The sequence below is a fragment of the Arachis hypogaea genome, chromosome 20, assembly GCF_003086295.3.
Source record: "Arachis hypogaea cultivar Tifrunner chromosome 20, arahy.Tifrunner.gnm2.J5K5, whole genome shotgun sequence".
Classification (NCBI taxonomy): Eukaryota; Viridiplantae; Streptophyta; class Magnoliopsida; order Fabales; family Fabaceae; genus Arachis; species Arachis hypogaea.
In genome coordinates this window covers 6,159,479-6,179,054 of record NC_092055.1, presented here as the reverse complement: position 1 = coordinate 6,179,054, position 19,576 = coordinate 6,159,479, and the positions used below count along the sequence as shown (strand labels likewise).

At 33.5% G+C, this 19,576-nt stretch overlaps 2 protein-coding genes across 2 annotated transcripts; both read right to left on the bottom strand.

The window, feature by feature from the left end:
* Positions 1–94: 94 nt before the first annotated feature.
* Positions 95–7,652, bottom strand: LOC112783621 (protein FAR1-RELATED SEQUENCE 5). Its single transcript, XM_025826653.3, has 5 exons — positions 7,159–7,652; positions 4,371–4,468; positions 2,840–2,924; positions 516–2,732; positions 95–444 (listed from the first exon to the last, which is right to left on the bottom strand). The coding sequence occupies exons 3-5, from the start codon at positions 2,894–2,896 to the stop codon at positions 400–402; spliced, it is 2,319 nt and encodes a 772-aa protein (XP_025682438.1). The 5' UTR covers positions 2,897–2,924; positions 4,371–4,468; positions 7,159–7,652; the 3' UTR covers positions 95–399.
* Positions 7,653–14,930: 7,278 nt separating this feature from the next.
* Positions 14,931–16,947, bottom strand: LOC112783177 (U-box domain-containing protein 8). Its single transcript, XM_025825986.3, has one exon. The coding sequence runs from the start codon at positions 16,597–16,599 to the stop codon at positions 15,469–15,471; it is 1,131 nt and encodes a 376-aa protein (XP_025681771.1). The 5' UTR covers positions 16,600–16,947; the 3' UTR covers positions 14,931–15,468.
* Positions 16,948–19,576: the final 2,629 nt, after the last annotated feature.

Genomic DNA, 19,576 nt, shown 5'->3' with positions numbered 1-19,576 from the left:
CCTTAGTGTATTTTACATCGTAGTTCAGATTAGTTATAAAGTTTCTTACTAAAAACAATAGCTATTGCCTATGGGTATGATATTAAAATTCAAATTCAACTTAAAAAATAAATATAACGTATAAACTAAAGAAAGATGAACAACCAGTGGCAGTACAATTCTGTTATTTGTCTAGTATAATTGTCTCTCATTTCTACCTTAATAAAATAACAAACCCATTATATACATTACAGAAAAGCTAATTACCATTTTCTCTTTCTTATGTCATTTCCCTAGCAGACACAACACCCATCAATAATTTTGTGACTCGAATGGAATATCTGTATATTTGCATCTGTACCGTATACTTCACCCCTTAAAATCCAAATTCATCTTTCATCCAAGGCTAGACAGTAATAGCTAACGATACTTGCCTTTCTGATTACCAATGGTGACATCAAAATCCTACAAGAACAAAAATAAAATAAAATTAGACAACCATGTAATTAATAAGAAGCAATATCTTAAGTACTCACCATTTCTTCGATCCCCTCCTCGCTGGTTTGACTAGACCAATCGTCATCATCTTCGGGACCTCCTCCGTCTCCACTTTCCATTTGATTATGGTCATCTCCACGGCGACAATTTCGCCGATTGTGTCCTATACCGTTACATCTGCTGCACCGAATCCTTCGCTTTTTCTTTTTGTCCCCAGCTTCTTTTGAAATAGCATCCGTCCGTGTTTTGAATTTCTCACCCGCACTTTTAGAACTTCCCTCTCTATTCTTTTCATGTTTGGCAAATAATTCAGCCTTTTTGTTTCTGACCCACTCCATAACATCCTTGAAATCACCTAAATCTCCGCAAGCAGCAAATGGCAAGCCCTCCAGCTCATCATTCATAGCAGCAATCCTACTCTCATAACTTCTATCTCCAACTAACGATCCCTGCTGCTCCAACCTTATATGAGCCTCTTTTGCTTTCATGGTCCATCGCTTCAATATCAGTGACTCAGGTAATTCTGTAATTTGAAGATATATCAACAGACGAATGATATGAACACATGGAATGCCAAATGACTCCATTCGTTGACATGAACACCTAAACTCACTGCTACCAGGCCAATAAGATACAACCCATTTTCGTGTTAACTCACAATATTTTCGTACATCATAGTTCACACTACATGAAGTCTCTCGCCAATCAACTATTATCACACTTGACGCTTTCAACAATAATGATCGAAACAAGTAGAACACCTCCCTTGTATAAACACTTGCTCCTGATCGCTCCAATGCTTGCACCTGTGTTTGCATTATCGGATACCCGTATGAGGTGTAATAGTCAGCCTCAGCCTCATTATTCCGCAACAAACCCATCCACCGGCGGAAGTGATGGAGGAATTCCTTAATACTATAGCCAGATTTTACAAACCTAGCAACTTGCGAATGTAGTGCCTCACACCTCGATGTAGTTCTCAACCCGGCAAAGAACTTGCCTCTCATATGTGCTGTAGCCCACATATCTTTAATCCCATAAGTGGTCTCAACCCACTCCATATCCTTAACCCCAAAACTATTAACCATTGACACCCACCTCTCCTCAAACTCATCAATCTCATAATCGCCAAGCATGCATTTCCTGAATTGTTGGGTAAACTTGGGGTTGGAGACATTGGCTGTGGCATTTCTTAACAAATGCCATCCGCACAACCTATGGTGTGCATCTGGAAATACCTTTTCAATTGCAAGCTTCATAGCCTTGGCACCATCAGTTATTACAGCATTTGGTCGTTTACCATTCATTGCTTCCACGAATCTCTGTAACAACCATATGTAAGTTCCTTCTCCTTCATCAGCCACAATTGCACTGCCAAAAACTATTGTTTGAAGGTGATGGTTCACTCCTGAGAAAACTACCAATGGAAACTTGTACTTATTTTTCTTGTAAGTTGCATCAAAGGCCATAACATCACCAAATACTTCAAAGTCAACACGGCTCTTCCCGTCCATCCAGATTAGGTGCCGAAACACACCATTGTTATCCACCTCGTAACTCCAGTAAAACTTTGGATCTAATTTCTTCCGCTTCTTTAGGTACTTCAACGTTTCGGTCACATCGCTTTCCATCAATTGCCTTTGCTTTTCTATTTGGTTGTACATGTCTTTTCTTTGAAATCTAACATTCTCAAAACCACCAGATTGCTCGGCAAAATGCATATAGATTTGGGTTGTGGGAATTCCAGCATCTCTCATGTCGTTCATTCTTTGAATTTCTTGATCAGTCATTCTCCGTTGCGATCTCAACATCCGGCTCAAAGTTGGGGGTACTAACTCATGATTATGTTCATTTTGAAATAATGTTGTATACCACCAGTCCCTGCCAACATCTATGTGAACTTGCATTTGTGCTACACACCCACACCTAGTCTCTGGCTTTGGAGCTCTCTTCCTATTTGTTTCATCAACCCCTCTGAAAATACGATATCCTTGTCTCGAACACACAAATGTTTGCCAGAGTATGCGCTTATCAATCTCACTTCGCCCAACCTTGAACTTCCTAATTGAAAATCCATTGACCCTCCCAAATGCATTGTAAAAGGCATACGCAACATCAAGGTCTGAAAATACATACTTCTTAGCAGCATCAACGCTCAAACCTACGAAATTAACCCGACCGATACTTCCTATACTATTCAGTAACAGGTCTTCAACATCATTGCCATCACTATCAACTAACAATTCGTCCATTTCCTGAAAGACAGTAAACAACAGTAGACCTCAACGTTCTAAATATACTTTCAAACAATAATAAAGCTTAACATCTTAAGCGTTGGAATAATCCAGATAAAAAGATGTACCTCAGCTGAAACATTCTCTATTTGGTTATGCGATGACTCTCCGATCAAATCAACCATTTTTGTTGAATGCTATATTTACTGCATACTATTACAATAAAAGAAAACGAAAAATATTTATATTTATGAAATGACACAAGTACAAAATATTTGACATATTCACAACTATGAAAGTAAGTACCACATGACAACAATAGGCACAAGACACCACGAAATGAAGTCCAAAATTCTCTTCTTCAAAATCCAATAATAATAAAATATAAAACAATTACAAATAAATCATAAGGATATATCACAAATAACAAATTTTTACCAACACAACATTCGCACTTCCAAAGTACAACCAAATCACGCAAATAGCACAATAACAAAACATAAAAATAGCACTCATGAATTAACATTACTATAAAATATATTTCCGTATTGCTTTCCGTTACTCCTAGCACTCTACTAGAGAAATGAATGCTACTTCGCTTTCATATTGTTACTAGCTTCTTGCAATGAATGAAAATCATAATAAAATTATTATTCTGGTAAATATTTTGAAAATAGAGGCTTTGTGTTATTCAATATTATTAATATTGTATATCTCAAGTTTAAAATACTATTATAATGAAATGACTTGAAAAAAGATAAAGAAAAAAAAAAGTAACATAGCACAAGTTCTTGAACTCTAGGGCAAAATATGACTCGAAACAATACAATATGACTACATAAAAAAAACTAATTAGTTTTTATTCTTCAAATTTTGCATGTAAAATAGATAACCGACAATAAATTTAGCAATGTCGCGGAACTAAAGACGTGGCGAAACAAAAGTCTTCCTTAATGAGAAAAATTTTAAATGCCACAATAATCAAACATAAAGAGTAAAAAGAATAAAAAAGGTCATGAAAATGAATAAATTGTAACAAAAATGCTAGAAAGATTCAAGTTTAACACAAGAGGTATTAGTTTATTAAATAGATAAAGAAGAATAGCTCCTAGCATCACAATTCTACAAATTTGTTGACTATACATTATAGCAGAGCTCCTACCATCACAAGGGGTATTAGTTTATTGTATCACTATATGGGTTCTCTTTTAATAGATTAGAAATTTGAGAATCACATGGCAAGAAAGCCGGGACACATTTTCACAAATTCGTAACAACTCATCAAACAGTAAATTGGACAAGCCCTCAATCTTAATTGTTCCTTTATGTCTATAGAAAAATTTTATAAAAATGTTATAGAAATTATAAAAAAAAATAGAGTTGATAATCTAACATTAGCCTTATACTATTTTTGAGCAAGCAAAATACCAATTTGAACACTCCCATATCAGAAGAAAATGAACCATTCAAAATTTCAGAATCATTAACTGATAGAGAAATAAGAGCTCCTATCAACACAATGCTACAAAATTTCTCATTAAAAACTATAGATTATAGAAGATTCCCTAGCATTATAATCATAGAATTGCTAGAGATATGGGTTTATGGTCTGTCCAGAATTCTATTTTAAATACACTATATATTTGCAATAGTACGTACCAAAAAATTTGTGCGATGCTCTACTGCAAAGTTGCCACGACTCAAACAACAAATCTGAAAATCCCTCAATCTTCAATTGTCCGGTTATTCCTTTGTGCCTGTAAAAACAACATATAAATTTTACAGAAATTATACAACTAAATTGAACTTGACAATCTAATGTTAACTTCATAAAAAAAATCTGAGCAACCATGAAATCAGTTTGAACAAGACATGTTCATATTCTCATACCAAAAGAAAATCACAATTTAAAATTTCATGACTAAAAAATGATAACGAAAAAAGAGCTCCTAGTATCACAATTTTACAAAATTGCTGATTATATATTATAGAAGATCTCCTTGCATCATAAGGGGTATTACTTTATTGTATCACTATATGGGTTCTCTTTCAATGGATTAAAATTTGCGAATGCACAATACTAAGAAATCAGGGACACGTTTTGCCATAAATTTGTAACAATTTAACAAATAGTAAATCGGAGAAGCCCTCAATGTTTAGTTGTTTCTTTATGTTTATAGAGAAGTTGTATAAAATGTTAAGCCAAATTATAAAAACTGAATTAGACCTGACAATCTTCTAACATTAACCTTATACAATTTTTGAACAAACAAAATACCTGTTTTAACACTCCCATATCACAAGAAAACAAACCATTCAAAGTATTATAATCATTATTTGATAAAGAAAGAAGAGCTCCTGTATGTTTTACAGAAATTATAAACCACTTGTTTGAACTTGACAGTACTTCATAAAAAAAATTTAAACAACCAAAAAATAGTTTAAACAAGACATTCACACTCTCATACCAAAAGAAATTCAACACTTAAAATTCCATAATCAATAAAAGCTAAAGAAAGAATAGCTCTTAACATCACATTACTAGAAATATCATCAACCAAATCTATATGATATTATCAAATTACAAACTCAAAAATTACATAGTAAAAAAAAATATCTAAATATTAAATGGTTGTAGACAAAATACACATTGATATTGTGGTTTTCCATTCACTACTTCCAGAGCAACATATTTCCAAGCTAAAAATTAGAACCTTGTGACTGAGTATCTTAGAACTAGGAAGATTAGGATTAGCAGCATCATTTGCTTATTACCAGCAAATTGCTTATTGATTAATACTATCACCTATAACCGAAATCAATAAGTCATTTACAATGTTAAAAACAGCAGTAACAGCCAGAAATCAAATAATCATCCATAAAACCATAACTGAAATCAATAAGGCAGCATCTTTTGAACTCTTAACTCTTTATATTTTATACTCCTCACTTATTTTAGTTAAGAGATTCTTTTTTATGATTATCTCAAGTTCTATAAATATCCCAAATACTCTTCTAACCTAATCTAAACTCATCAAAGACCTCAGAAGGTATCTAATAATCTGAATTATATCAAATGACTTTTTTAAAAGTATTTAAGATTAATATTTAAAATAACTCCTCTTCAGATAACGATATTTTATTCTTTAACCATAGAAATTGTTTTAAAGGGCCTTTGGAAGAAATTAGCTTAATTAAATTGTTTACCCATACTGGCCTTATTCTTGTCTTTTCTGTTGTTCTTATAGGAATTCAAGCACATGTTACATTATATCATTGGGACTTACCACAAGCTCTTGAGGATGAATATGGAGGATGGGTTAATAAAAAAATTGTGTATGGTTCCCTAACTTCAAATACCTAATTAATTTGCATGATCATCTTGGAAAGTGAAGAATCGAAAGTAGCTAAGAAATTTATTTACGAAAGAAGCAAAATTTAAATTTTAAATTATACATGATTAATTTGTACATTACTAACACATTATTCTGTACACTTGCATACTCTTGTAGAAGAGACTTCACAGCATTTGCAAATGTGTGCTTTAGAGAGTTTGGAGACAGGGTCAAACAATGGACGACAATTAATGAAGGAAATGTTTTTGCACAAGGTGGCTATGATATAGGATTCTTACCACCTCAACATTGTTCACCTTCCTCTATATTTAATTGCTCTAAGGGAAATTCTTCTACGGAGCCATATTTGGTAACACATAATATGTTGTTAGCTCATGCATCAGCTGCAACATTGTATAGGAACAAGTACCAGGTAACTAATGTCTACTATTTCATTCATCTTGGCCTTCCTTCTAAATTTGGTGACAATGGTTAGGCTAACATATTCTGATAATAAAAGTTTAAAAGACTTGATAAATATTTATAGTTCACTTGCTTCAAAAAAAAAAATTCTTATAGCACGATTCAACCTCATTTTTTATACCACATATCCAAAAATCAACAACTGAAATCAATAAGGCAACACCAAACCACACTAACAGCAGCACTCAAAGGATAAATTCAATAAAAAAAACTATTACCAACAGCACAACAGATTCAACATTAAATTAATTTAACTGCACTAAACATTCTTGAAATTCATTTTTCTTTCTGTTTAATGAGTCTAACCAGCAAAATTCTAAATATATGAGCGTACTGAAAAGAAAACCCAATTTGGGACCTTAGGTAATTAAAATTCAAAAATGTAGCAGATCAGATCAAACTTCATTCAAATTTCAAAATTTAAAGAGAAAAAAAAAACAGAATAAGCAGAAATCAGTGAAAACAGCAGAACAATTTCAAAAAATCCATAACTAGCAATAATTTCAACAACACAAAATCAATTATTTGATTTACATTCACTAATTCACATTCAGAAACCAGTCAAATACTCAAATCACTAAACAGAGCATAAAAGGAATAACCGAAAAAGTGAAAGCAGTGCCACTAACCTTCGATGGACAGCAGGACGGCGAGTGGGGAGACTACGGCGAGCGTCGAGGGGCGAGGGGCTACACGACGGCAAGCTGCTCCAAGCCTCGAACAGAGAAGCCAGCGAGGATGAGGACGACGTGCCGAGCTAGGAGACAGGGCCTGGGTTCGGGACAAGGGGAAGGACGGAGACGCGGAGGCGCCGATAACCCCGGACGGCGGCGGCAGAACCTTTGAAGAAGCTAGGGTTTAGTTTTTGTTTGGGGATTTTTTGGGATCGTGAGTGAACAGGGGGAGACTTGGAGCACGACCACAACACAGGGAACGATGGCAATTTCTCACTCCCTGCGGCGGTGGCCCCTGAGCACAATGAACGGCGGCAGCGCTGTCTCTCCTTACGGCGGTGGAGGATGCTATAACAGGGTTGAGAGTTCTTTTTTTTTTGTTAACATTACAGGGTTGAGAGTTGAGAGAGGGGTTTGGTTTTTTTGTCTATATTAAGTTTGTTCAGCCCATAAGAATAAGAAAAATTAATAATAATAAATAAACTTAATTTACCTGATAACTTTTAATAGCAGGTTACTTTTCAAGGAGTGCTGCACTCTCTACTTTATCTGGAGTGCACTAGCTTTCGCCAATCATATGCCATAGTAAACCAGAAATTTGTAAATACAAATATATTTACAATTTGACATGACCGGTTAGGACATCCAGGTTCAATCATGATGAGAAGAATCATCGAGAATTCATTTGATCATCATTTAAAGGAACATAAAATTCTTCAACATAAAATTCTTCAATTTAATGAATTCTCATGTACTGCTTATTCTCAAGAAAAATTAATTACAAGACCATCACGAGAAAAAAAATTGAGATTGAATCACCATCATTTTTGGAACGTATTGAAGGTGATATATATGTGGGCCCATTCACCCCATGTGAACCTTTTAAATATTTCATGTTTTAATAGATGCATCTTCATGATGGTTTTATGTTTGTTTACTATCAACTCACAACATGGCGTTTGCAAGATTGCTAGCTCAAATAATTAAATTAAAAACTCATTTTTTTAAACTATATTATAAAGATAATACGTCTTGATAATGCTGGTGAATTTAGATCCCAAACATTTAATGATTATTGTGTGTCAACTGAAATTATGATAGAAGAACTTATTGTTCATTTACACACTCAAAATGGTCTAGCAGAATCATTAATAAAGCGCCTCCAATTAATAGTTAGACCATTACTTCTGAAAACTAAGTTGTCTGTTTTAGCGTGGGAGGCATGCTACTTTGTATGCTGCAGCACTTATACACATTAGACCAACAAATTATCTTAAATCCTTCCAATTACAACTAATTTGCGGTCAGGAGCCAAATATTTTTTATCTTAAAATATTTGGATATCCGGTTTATGTTCCAATTGTTCCACCACAACGCACAAAGATGGGACCCCAAAGAAAATTAGGGATATATGTTAGTTATGAATCTCCGTCAATTATAAAATATCTTGAAATCACAACGAGTGATTTATTTAAGACAAGATTTTCTGATTGTCCCTTTAATGAAACAATTTTTTCATAATTAGGAGGAGAAAATAAACAATTAGAAAAAGAGATTACTTGAAACACATTGTCATTATTCCATTTAGATTTCGCACTAGACAATGTGAACTAAAATTACAAAAGTTAATTCATATGCAAAATGTTATAAATCAATTGCCAGATGTATTTACTGACCTAAAAAGAGTAACTAAATCTCACATTTCAGCTGCAAATGCACCAGTAAAAATAAGTGTCTCAGAAGGACAAGTTGTTAGTGCAAATGAAAGCAAATTAGATATGGATAAAGATCCATTTTGACCTTGTGAAAGTAATGAAGAGTTTCTTAGTCATGAAGTACCTTATATTAGTGCATGTTATTGGTGCACTAATGTATCTCGCTAACAATACAAGACCAGATATAGCATTTTCAGTAAATTTGTTATTGAGATTTAGTTTTTGTCCAACTAAAAGACATTGGAATGGTGTCAAACATATATTAAGATACCTTCAAGGATCTATTGATAAGAGTTTATTTTACTCTAATGAAACAACATTTCAATTAGTTAGATATGTAGATGCAGATTTTTTTCTGATCCGCATAAAGGCAGGTTACAAACGGATTATCTATTCATAAGTGGAGGAACAACTATATCTTGGCGCTCAACAAAGCAAACTATAGTTGCAACCTTCTCAAATCATGCGCGAATATTGACAATTCATGAAGCAACTCGAAAATGTGTTTGGCTTAGGTCAATCACCTAACGCGTTCAAGATATGTATGGTTTACCGATGAAGAAAATACCTACAGTTATATATGAAGATAACTCTACTTGCATACATCAACTAAAGGAATAATATATCAAAAGAGATAGAACAAAATATATCTCATAAAAACTCTTCTATTCTCATGATCTCCAACAAAGTAGTGATAAGCAAATTCGTTCTAACGATAATTTAGCATATTTGTTCACAAAGCACTACCTACCTCAACATTTAAGAAGTTAGTATACAAAATTGTGATGCGCCAACTAAGAGATATCAAGTGATGTAATTATTAGAGGAGTAATATGGGTTGTACTCTTTTCCTTAATTATGGTTTTTATCCCATTAGATTTTTCTGGTAAAGTTTTTAACGAGACAATTACCTAAAGTATGACCACTAATAACATCTAAGAGAGAATGTTAAAAATATATGTTATGAATGTCCTAAATCATAACTGTATTTTAAATTTTAAATAGATAAAATCAGTCAACCTAGTTGAGTCAGTTAGGAGTTCTTTTTTACTATAAATAGTCTCCTTTTAGAATTCTGTAGATACAATAATTATTAATAAAGTCATTTTTTATTCTCTCTATTTTATTTCATCTTTCTTTCCTTCTCAAATTCTAATCTTTATTTTTATAATTTTTTTTAATAAAAGTACTTTTTTAAAAGATATATCTAAATAGATTTTAAATTAAATAAAAATATTTTATAAAAAAAGTATTTTTTTTACTAAAAAAAACCAATTGAAAGTAACCCTTAATTTCTGCCTATAATAACTTATCTTTTCATATTTCAATAGATTATGTGAAATTTCAACTTTGTCGCGTATGATAGTCCATCCTCCAGGCCTTAACATATATACTCTCCATTTCAACAACAAACCTGCAAAACTCAATCCTTAATTTATAATTATTTTCTTTTTATAGCTCATTTTTTTGGTAAGCAACTCTAGGAATTGAATGAATTAAAAAATGGATTCTTAGTTCCTCAAGAATATGAATGCAGCATACACAAGTTTTATAGTACCATAGAATTATTTAGACTAGAGTCTATCCTATCATAGATACTTAATCTCTCTTTGAATTTTAAAATTCTAATATCTTATCATAAGTCATATCTCCTGAAAGTTAGGCTTGGTTTGATAAATTAAAAATTTTATGTGTTTATATTTGTAATTTTTAAAAATTAAAATTGCTGTTAAAAATATTTAAAAAAATTAAAATTAATTTATACTTATTAAAATTAAAAAATCTAATATAATTTTATATATTAATTAATATTTAAATTTTATTTTTATATTAATATTTATTATAATATTTTAAATTTTAAAAATTATTTTACTAAATACACTTGTTGTTATTTATACTTATTAAAAACTAATTTAATTTAATTTATCAAACACAGATGTTACAAACTTTAAAAAACTAACTTTTAAAAATTAATTTTTATAAGTTATTTTTAAAAGATAAAAGCTTTATAAAATTAAGTAAAAATTATTAGGTAGAGGTATGCAAATGTATCTATGTTTTAATAGATACAATTATACAAATATGAATAACACAAATACGTAGCCAATTTTAGAGTGTTTTCTGACATATAATTCTAGCTATGATATGAACCAAAAGAGTGTATAACTAATATATAGTTGATGTCATGGAAGAACATCTCGAAAACTGAACATTTAGGAAATTATATTTTAGACTAATGCTACACATCTAAGTGTTTATGTGAATTAAGTTTAACCAAGTTGATCTAATATTAACAAAAATTATTTATGGGTAGTGTTATTCTAATTTTTATTATTTAATTTAGTTAAATTTAATTTATAAAAAGACTTAAATAATGTATAACATTATTCTATATATTAATACTTGTTTTTGAGCTGTGGGAATAAATGATCAACATGTGAGAGATTGTATGTTTGGTTAGCTAAAATGGTAAATATTTCATTTTTTAACTAAGATTTTTAGTTCGAGTATTCAAAATAGTCAAAATATTTTTTTTTTTAATATTATATATAATGAAGGTCGAAGGACATTTAAATCTGTAAATCAAACACTTGCCATATTTCTTTTTATATAAACATTATTGCAAATGAAAACAACTAATTGTGGATTTTTTTATTAACAAATAAATATGTTCAAATAATATGATGCAAGTATTTTGTAAAATAAATAGTAATAAAAAATGAGAAAGTCTAGTGGGCCAACACTTTTTATTAAAATCTAGCCAACACTTAACCAGCAAAAAAAGTGAATAATTTCACACTTTGAATAAAATCTCACATATTAAAAGTATATAATAGCTAATTGACGGTTACAAATCACAAAATTTACTAGCCTAGAGCTCCTTATAAAAAATACATGTGAGAAGTCTCCGGCCCAAGACACTTTCATTGGAAACATAGATATGTTAATTGTGCATATTTTAAAGAAATTGTCAGTTCAGAGTATCCTAATCCTAACCAGTAACCATTCTTGTAAACAGCTCTCCTTGAGTTCACATGCGCAAAATTTGAATAATTCAAAAGTCAAAACATTCTTTCTTCAACTCACCAAAACAGTATTTATTTATTAGCTGGCCTCTTCCTCATTTAGCTCATGTCATTTTAGGAATCTTGTAGTGAATTAGTAATGATAATTAGAATTTGGAAATGGTATCAAAGTTAAAAGCGTTTGGAAACAATTTCAAATTTTGAGATGGAAACATGCAACATGGCATGGGAATGGGAATGGGAATGGCATAAATTTATAAAAGATAGTTCCCATGGCCTTTATTTTCCTGTATCTTTTTCTCTGTTTGAAAAGGAAAAAAAAAGGGTAAAGAGAATCTCATAGCTCCCAATCAGTAGTATTAACAAAACTTTCTGGAAACAACAAATATTTGTCATACACAAAAGAGGAGAAAAAGAGTAAAGAGACAGGTGGCTTTTGACAATTGGAGATAACTCTTTTGAAAAGAGATAGAACTTCCCCTCCGTCTATTCCATTTCACAATTACGTGTTATAAAACTACTACATTTCGCTTATTTTCCCAACTCTTTTACATTTCATTTCAAATATAATTCACATCTTATGTTGATTTATTTACCAAACAACATAATAAAGAACACGACTGTGGAGTATGGCGTACGAATCTGGCATCAATTTTTTATTTTGAAGGGAACACATCTCAAATTACTTTATGAAAATTATACCGCAGTCAGAAAATTATACTAATTGCGTGGGGTGCATCACACCGTAACTACATCCTTATACTGTTATACATATTTTTCTTTTACCAGCATCTTTTGGTTAATATTAAATGCTAAACTCTATTAATTGCATTTCCATAGAAGATTATTTAATTAGAAACAAAAGTGAAAAAAAATATTAGTAACACCTAATAAACATATATTAGCCAAGAAAGAAAGGATACCAAAGACATCAAAGATCAAGATAATGTTTTAATGTTAAAATAAAATACGAGGAACACGGGTGAGCGCACGGTTTGGCAGAACTTAGATTTGTCAGAGAAAACTTTGTAAGCAAATAATAATAATAATAATAATAATAATAATAATATCTGATCACAACCATAATCCACCAGTAGTAGCTGTTTACGTAAACGAATTGAAATGTAGTTATTAACTTATTATTGAATATTAGGACTCGATTGTAATTTTCAATCTTTATTTTGCAAGACTACCAATACAAAACAAATCCAAGTCAACTTCAGTCACATGAGGCGGCTCTTTTCTAATAAAATATGTCTAATCCCTATCAGCTTCATTGCAATCTTCAATGGGTAAGGAATCAATCACCAATTAAAAAATAAATAAGTTAAATGCTTCAAGGAGGAAAAAAGATTGTAGGAACAGAATCAAATATATGAAGAAAGGTACCAGATAACTGAAAAGGTACGTGTTGACCAAACCAGTCTCGTGACATGTTTTAAACTAATCACGAAAGCATTAGATAATATGAACCACAAAGCAACCTTAACAAAATCAAGTGTAATAGCATGTGTGTCGTTATGTTCTTCACATTTTGACATTAAAAACAACCAGTAAGGCAAATTTTGTGGAGGGTGCACCTAATTAACTGCTTCCAAATACCACATAACTAAACAAAAACACGAAAAACAATGCTATCTACGTTGTCAGAGATGTTCCTCATAGGGAAACAAACTCAAGTACCGGTGGGAATGTTCATATACTTGACTACTTTACCTTTTTTCTTTTTTTTTTTCCCAAAAAAAAATTAAGGCAGGCACATGCCTATTCACACTCGAGAGGCACACACGACACAAATTGGAATCCCTCATCAAAAGCAGCATCCATAGTAAGAAAAAGTACAAGGGGATCAAAGCAAAATTCAGGATGCAATTTTCTACCAAATTTGACAAGCATGGCCAGAGTGAATTTAACTTTTATTCAATTTAAACCACAAGACATATAAGCCTCCATAGGTTTTGCTATATTCTGAAGACCTGAACGCATTCTAGAAATTCAGTTAGAAGGAGGAATAAGTATACTGGTGAAACCTTAACATTAAAATAGAGAGAGCATCCACATTCCACAGCTTATCAGAAACTGGAATTGGACCATACATATTTATTCTGATTAGCAGTATATAGCATTTACTACATGTCATGTGCACATAGCACTCATAATAAAAGATGGAAGCCCAGGTGAGTTCACTTCAACGGCCAAAAAAGAAAAAGGTGGTTGTGCTAATACTATAGTGAGTAATGTTCACGTACAAGCCAATTATTCATAGCACTTGCCTTACTTGTAGACAAATCATTTATTGGAAGTAGAAAATGACAAAGGCCAACTTAATTGTAGGGATAAAGCCATCTCAATGCTATTGTTATTGATGCCAACTACCTATCCACATACATAAAGAAATGAAGCAGTACTAAACTACTACTCACGTAATGCAGGGTGATGTACTGCTGTACCCCAAAATTTGTAATTACATATCCTGTGATCATTTCAGAAAAAGTAGGGAATTGCTTCACAGACCAAACCATTCGTCCATCCCCACCCCATATCGAAAGCAGAGAGTCAAACAGATAACAACCAAAAAGTCATAACCCTAAGATTAAAAAGAGACACCAAAGGCCAAGCCCAGAAGTTTAGATGCATGTCTAGTTGTCTACAAAATCCTATGCATTAAATAGCTTGAATAGAAAAAAAAAAAACGAAGATTTTGATAGAAATTTAAAGTTAGACAGTTGAGACAGAACCAATTAAGCAGAAAGAGAGTTGATAAAAGTTTGATCTAAAATTCACTATCCCATCCAACTTCAGTGCAAAACAACTCCCGCATGTGCGGCTCCAAATCATACAAGAGTCAAAGACTAGTCCAGAGGATGAACGATATAGAAAGAACAAAATTTTCATTTTGGTAGCTTTTATCAGTATAACAGAATATATAGCCATTTTAAATTACAGAATTCTGTATAAAACCGCTAAAAATATTCAATTATTCAAATTTTGGCAGGAAAAAGGGGGCATCCAATTTCATCCTTTTCATTTAATTTTACAGAGTAACACAGAGTTAACATAACAGGATGATAAAATGTAGCCAAAACAAGACCACAAAATCAAATTGTCAACCCAGTATAGCAGAGTTAGCTGAACCCCAAGAGAAATTTCCAAAACAGTTCCACATTACATTTCAACTATCAAAGGACCAAATTATAAACTTTCTCCCTATAAAATCTAAGTAACAAGAGGAGAGCTAGCCTCTCCCACCTTTTTTTTTTCTTTCATTATTTCAATGTACACAACATACAAAAGAACCCTATGACATTTTTCTAAAAAAAAAAAATTGATCTTGATTTTGTACAGGAGGCAAGTACCCAACAATATAGAATTTTTTTTCCTTCAAAAAAAAAAAACAGAAAAATAAAAAAGAGAGAAGAAGAAACCCAAACTCACCTCCATAGAGGACAACAAATCTCCTTAACTTAAATTTCTGATCAAAACTGACTTTTTGTTTTTCTTTTTCATTCCCAAATCCACATTGATCAGCTGATCCTATTGTTGCCACGCAGATTCTGAAGCAAAGCGGAAGCATTCCTTCTCACTTTCTCGTTATCATCTTCCAGAAAGCCAAGACATGTTTCCAAAAGGCCTTCTCTGATGGCTTCCATAGAAGCAACTTCACTGCCACAACACAACGAGTTAAGAGCCAAGAGAGCATACTGAACCCCTCTTGAGCTTCCATTCCTCAGAACCCGACTCAGAATCTGAACGCATCCATGGAACCTCTCCATCTGTTCCCTCCCTTCCTTACACTTTGCAAGAACTCCAACAACCTCAACGGCCCTCTCCAAGCCGCAATCCACGCTCCGGAGAAGAACAGGCACCGCGCCGCACTCCACCGCCCTCCGCCGGTTGTCCGGGAAGGAGCAGAGAGCATAGAGCGCCGTCGCTGCTTCCTTCTTCTCTCTCCCCTTTCCGTCCCTTACGAGGGCCACGAGTGACTCGATCGCGTGAGGGTACGCGCCGATTGTGGCCTTGTTGACCTCCACGACGGCCAGGCTTGTGAGTGTGGTGGCTGCGAGCGCGCGGCAGTCCGGGGATGGATTTCCTGCAGCCGTTCCGGAGATGACGGCGACGAGGCGGGCAACGACTCCCTCGGCGACGAGTCCAACCTTGTTGTGGTCGTCGAGGCTGAGAATGAGAAGCAAAGAGAGAGCGTTCTCGCGGAGGGAATCGTGGTCGTGGGAGTCGACGCAGGAGAGTAGCGGCGGGACGATTCCCGAGTCGGTGAGACGGCGGCGGAAGAGCGAGTCGCGCTTGGCGAGTCGAGTGAGTTTGTGGAGCGAGTCAAGCTTGGAGGAAGAAGAGGAAGCGGAGGAGGTGAGGGAAGAGATTAGGGTTTCGGGTTGGGGGTGGGGAGGTGAGGGATTGGGAATTGGAGTTGGAGTGAGAGGGGTAAAGTTGGAAATGAGGCTGCGGAGGGCGTGGTTGGGGATGAGGGAGGCATGATCCGGGAGGGGCAGTTTGGTAATTGGGCAGGTGCGGTGGCCTGCATCGAGCCAGCGCTGTATGGAGGAGCGGTCGAATGTGTGGCCGGAGGAGAGTATGACTGGGTCGGACATTATTTCGAGTGAAATCGGACACTTGAAGTGTTCTGGTAGCTGAGCCGCCATTCCCTTACTCTCCTCTCTCTCTCTCTCTTTCTTTCTGACAGTGATGAATGGCGGAAACAAGAGAGTGAGTGAGGGGTTTATGGGGGTTTTTGCTTTGGAGGAGGAGGCTGCTCTGCTTTCCTTTCCTCTGCTTTCTTTTCCTTTACTATGCTAATTGTTATTCCCCTTCCTTCCTTTGCCACTGCTACGCTTTTGGAAATTTTTTAATATTTATTACAACAAAATATTGAAATCGCGATTCTGATTCCTCTTCTGGGGGCTCTCAGCCCTCTCAAAATACATTTATACCCTCCCCGAGTGACCGACTTCTTCATTCTTTTCTTCTTTTTAAATGTCATTTTCTTTGAGTTCTGAATTTTATTCTCAGCATTCGTCATTACATATCAAAGTCTACATTATTCAAATAATAAATTACTTGTATTGTTTTATTTTGAAAATTTTAAGTGTCACAATACTTGTCTTAGGTATCTCATTTATTTGTATTTGTTTTGGAATTTATTGTTTTTTGGGAAACAGAGTTTTATTATTAGTTAAACAGATTGATATTCTAATTCTATATCTGAATTTTATTTTGTCATATAACTAAAACTAGTTGTTAGTAAAACTCTTGTTTAATATAAAAAATGGCAAACTGCAAGAGAAGTTCTATTTTTACAATTATTGATTCTGAGTTTTAGGAGTGTAAGTAAATTAAATTGGATTTGGTATAGACAAAAATTTTTATATTAAAAATATGGGATCAGATAGAATATTTATATTTTTTAGGTTTAAATTTAATTCACAAATTTGTGGACTAGATCAAATCATATATTAGATGTTATTGATAAAAAAATTCAAAAATATTCTTAAAAAATTCAAAAATTAAAAAAATTTAGTTCTTTTACATTTATTTACTTTTAGAATATTTTTAAATAATGAAAATAAAACAACTACACATATAAGAATAATAATAGAAATTAAACAACTAAATATATTATAATTTTTTATTTTTTATTTGGATATGCAGATCGGATCAATAGATATATATCTAAAAAAAATGCTAGATGATCATAAAAATTTATTATTTTTAATCATTAATTAATCATCATCAATATTTAAAAGTATAAACTAAAACATGTTATTAGATTATTGAACTAAAAAAATAGATTGATAGCTAAAACGATGACAAAAAAAATAAATTTTAATAATCCTATAATATTTTTTAAATTTATTATCTATCCTATTTATACGCGGATCAATTAAATTTAATAGACCTGTGGGTTGAATCATAACGGTAAATTTTATATCAGATACGAATAAATATAAAAAATTTTGTGATTCCAGTTAGAATTTGCATACTCCTAGACCCTGGTGAGTTTAATTATTTTTTGGTTTGAAATCTCACTGCTAATACATTAAATATAAAGTTAAACTCAATTATAATTGATAGCAAAATTGGAATAAAAATTTATTTACACTCATTTTCTTTTGATGCCAGCAATGTGGTATTTAATTTTTGTAATTTTTTAAGTTTATGTTTTTTTTTTTAAACAAAAAAAGTGGAGCAGTGAAGACAGATAAACAAACAACCAACTTAAGCCTAACACAACCACATAAAGAAAAATCTCCTGTCATTTTCGGTATAGTCATCAACAATTAAAGGGGTCCACACCTCTCCACTCATTGTGGCTCAACACAGTCATGTTGGTAATTTCTTCAACACCTTTACTTTTATTTTGAAAAATCCTTCTATTCCTTTCCAGCCAGATGTTCCAAACGATCACACAAAAGCATCTCAATCGTTGCTCTCTATCTTCCCTTCTTCTCGACTCCTCTGTCCAACTTAAAAAATGTTCTTTCATCGAACCTGGAATAGACCATTGGCGGCCAGACATCGATATCCAAGCATTCCACACCTGCCAAATAAAATTACAACCTAGAAACAAGTGGTGCACATATTCCACATCTTTATTACATAAAACACAAATGTTATCTTCCTGGTTAATGATCCCCAAACGGCTTAGTCGTTCTTTTGTATTCACCCTACCTATTAGGACAAACCAAGCAAACAACTCCACTATTGGTGGTACTAACCCTCTCCAGATGGTCTTAGTGAAGCTATAACTAGTAACCTCCTCTAGGAGTACTGCCTCCTGCAAAATCTGTACATATGAGTTAGTTGAATAAACTCCTTATCGATCATATTTCCACACTACCCTATCATCTCTGTTAATTACTAGTTTCACAGGTCTCAACGCCTCATGTAATTGACCCAGGAGCTCCAACTCCCATTGAAAGAGCTCTCTCCTCCATTGGAAGTTCCAAATCCACTCTAACCCATCCTAGAATCCACAATCCCCTATAACAGATCCACATTGGTTTGAAACAAAGAAAAGCCTGAAAAACCGATCTTTCAAAGACCCACAAAGCAACCATATATCTTTCCAAAACCGAGTACGCCGCCCATCGCCAATCTCCATGGACAAGCCTGTAGCCATCTTATCCCTTATATGGCTATTCAGTATTTGTAGTTAGCATATGTCTTTCCACGGGCCTCCTCTAGTAGGTAACACTTGAGTTGATAGTAGCTCAGCAGAATTCAGATTATAACAGGAACAAACCACCTTCTTCCACAACAGGTAATCTTCTTTTTCAAACCGCCACCACCACTTAAACAACATAGCTGCGTTCCGAACCATAGCATCTCCGACTCCTAACCCCCTAGTTTTTTAGGGGCCTGCACCACTTCCCATTTTACTAATGCCATTCCATTACCACTATCCTCCTTACTCCACAAGAACCTTCACTGTAATGAAATCAACTTCTCAGCAACAGCTCTCGGCATCTTGAACAAACTCAAATAATACACTGGCAGACTCTTTAAAACTGATTTAATCAGCACCAACTTTCCAGCTTTATTTAGTACTTTAGCTTTTCACAAACTGAGCTTCTCCTCCACTTTGTTTATTATAGGCTTCCAGGTCTTTACCAACCTCGG

Excerpts from the sequence above, each read along its gene's own strand:
- LOC112783621 (XM_025826653.3), bottom strand. The coding sequence starts at position 2,896 with ATGGTTGATTTGATCGGAGAGTCATCGCATAACCAAATAGAGAATGTT. Across the intron at positions 2,733-2,839 it reads TAGAGAATGTTTCAGCTGAG|GAAATGGACGAATTGTTAGT; the intron begins GTACATCTTTTT and ends ACTGTCTTTCAG. Across the intron at positions 445-515 it reads AGGAGGGGATCGAAGAAATG|GATTTTGATGTCACCATTGG; the intron begins GTGAGTACTTAA and ends TTGTTCTTGTAG.
- LOC112783177 (XM_025825986.3), bottom strand. The coding sequence starts at position 16,599 with ATGGCGGCTCAGCTACCAGAACACTTCAAGTGTCCGATTTCACTCGAA.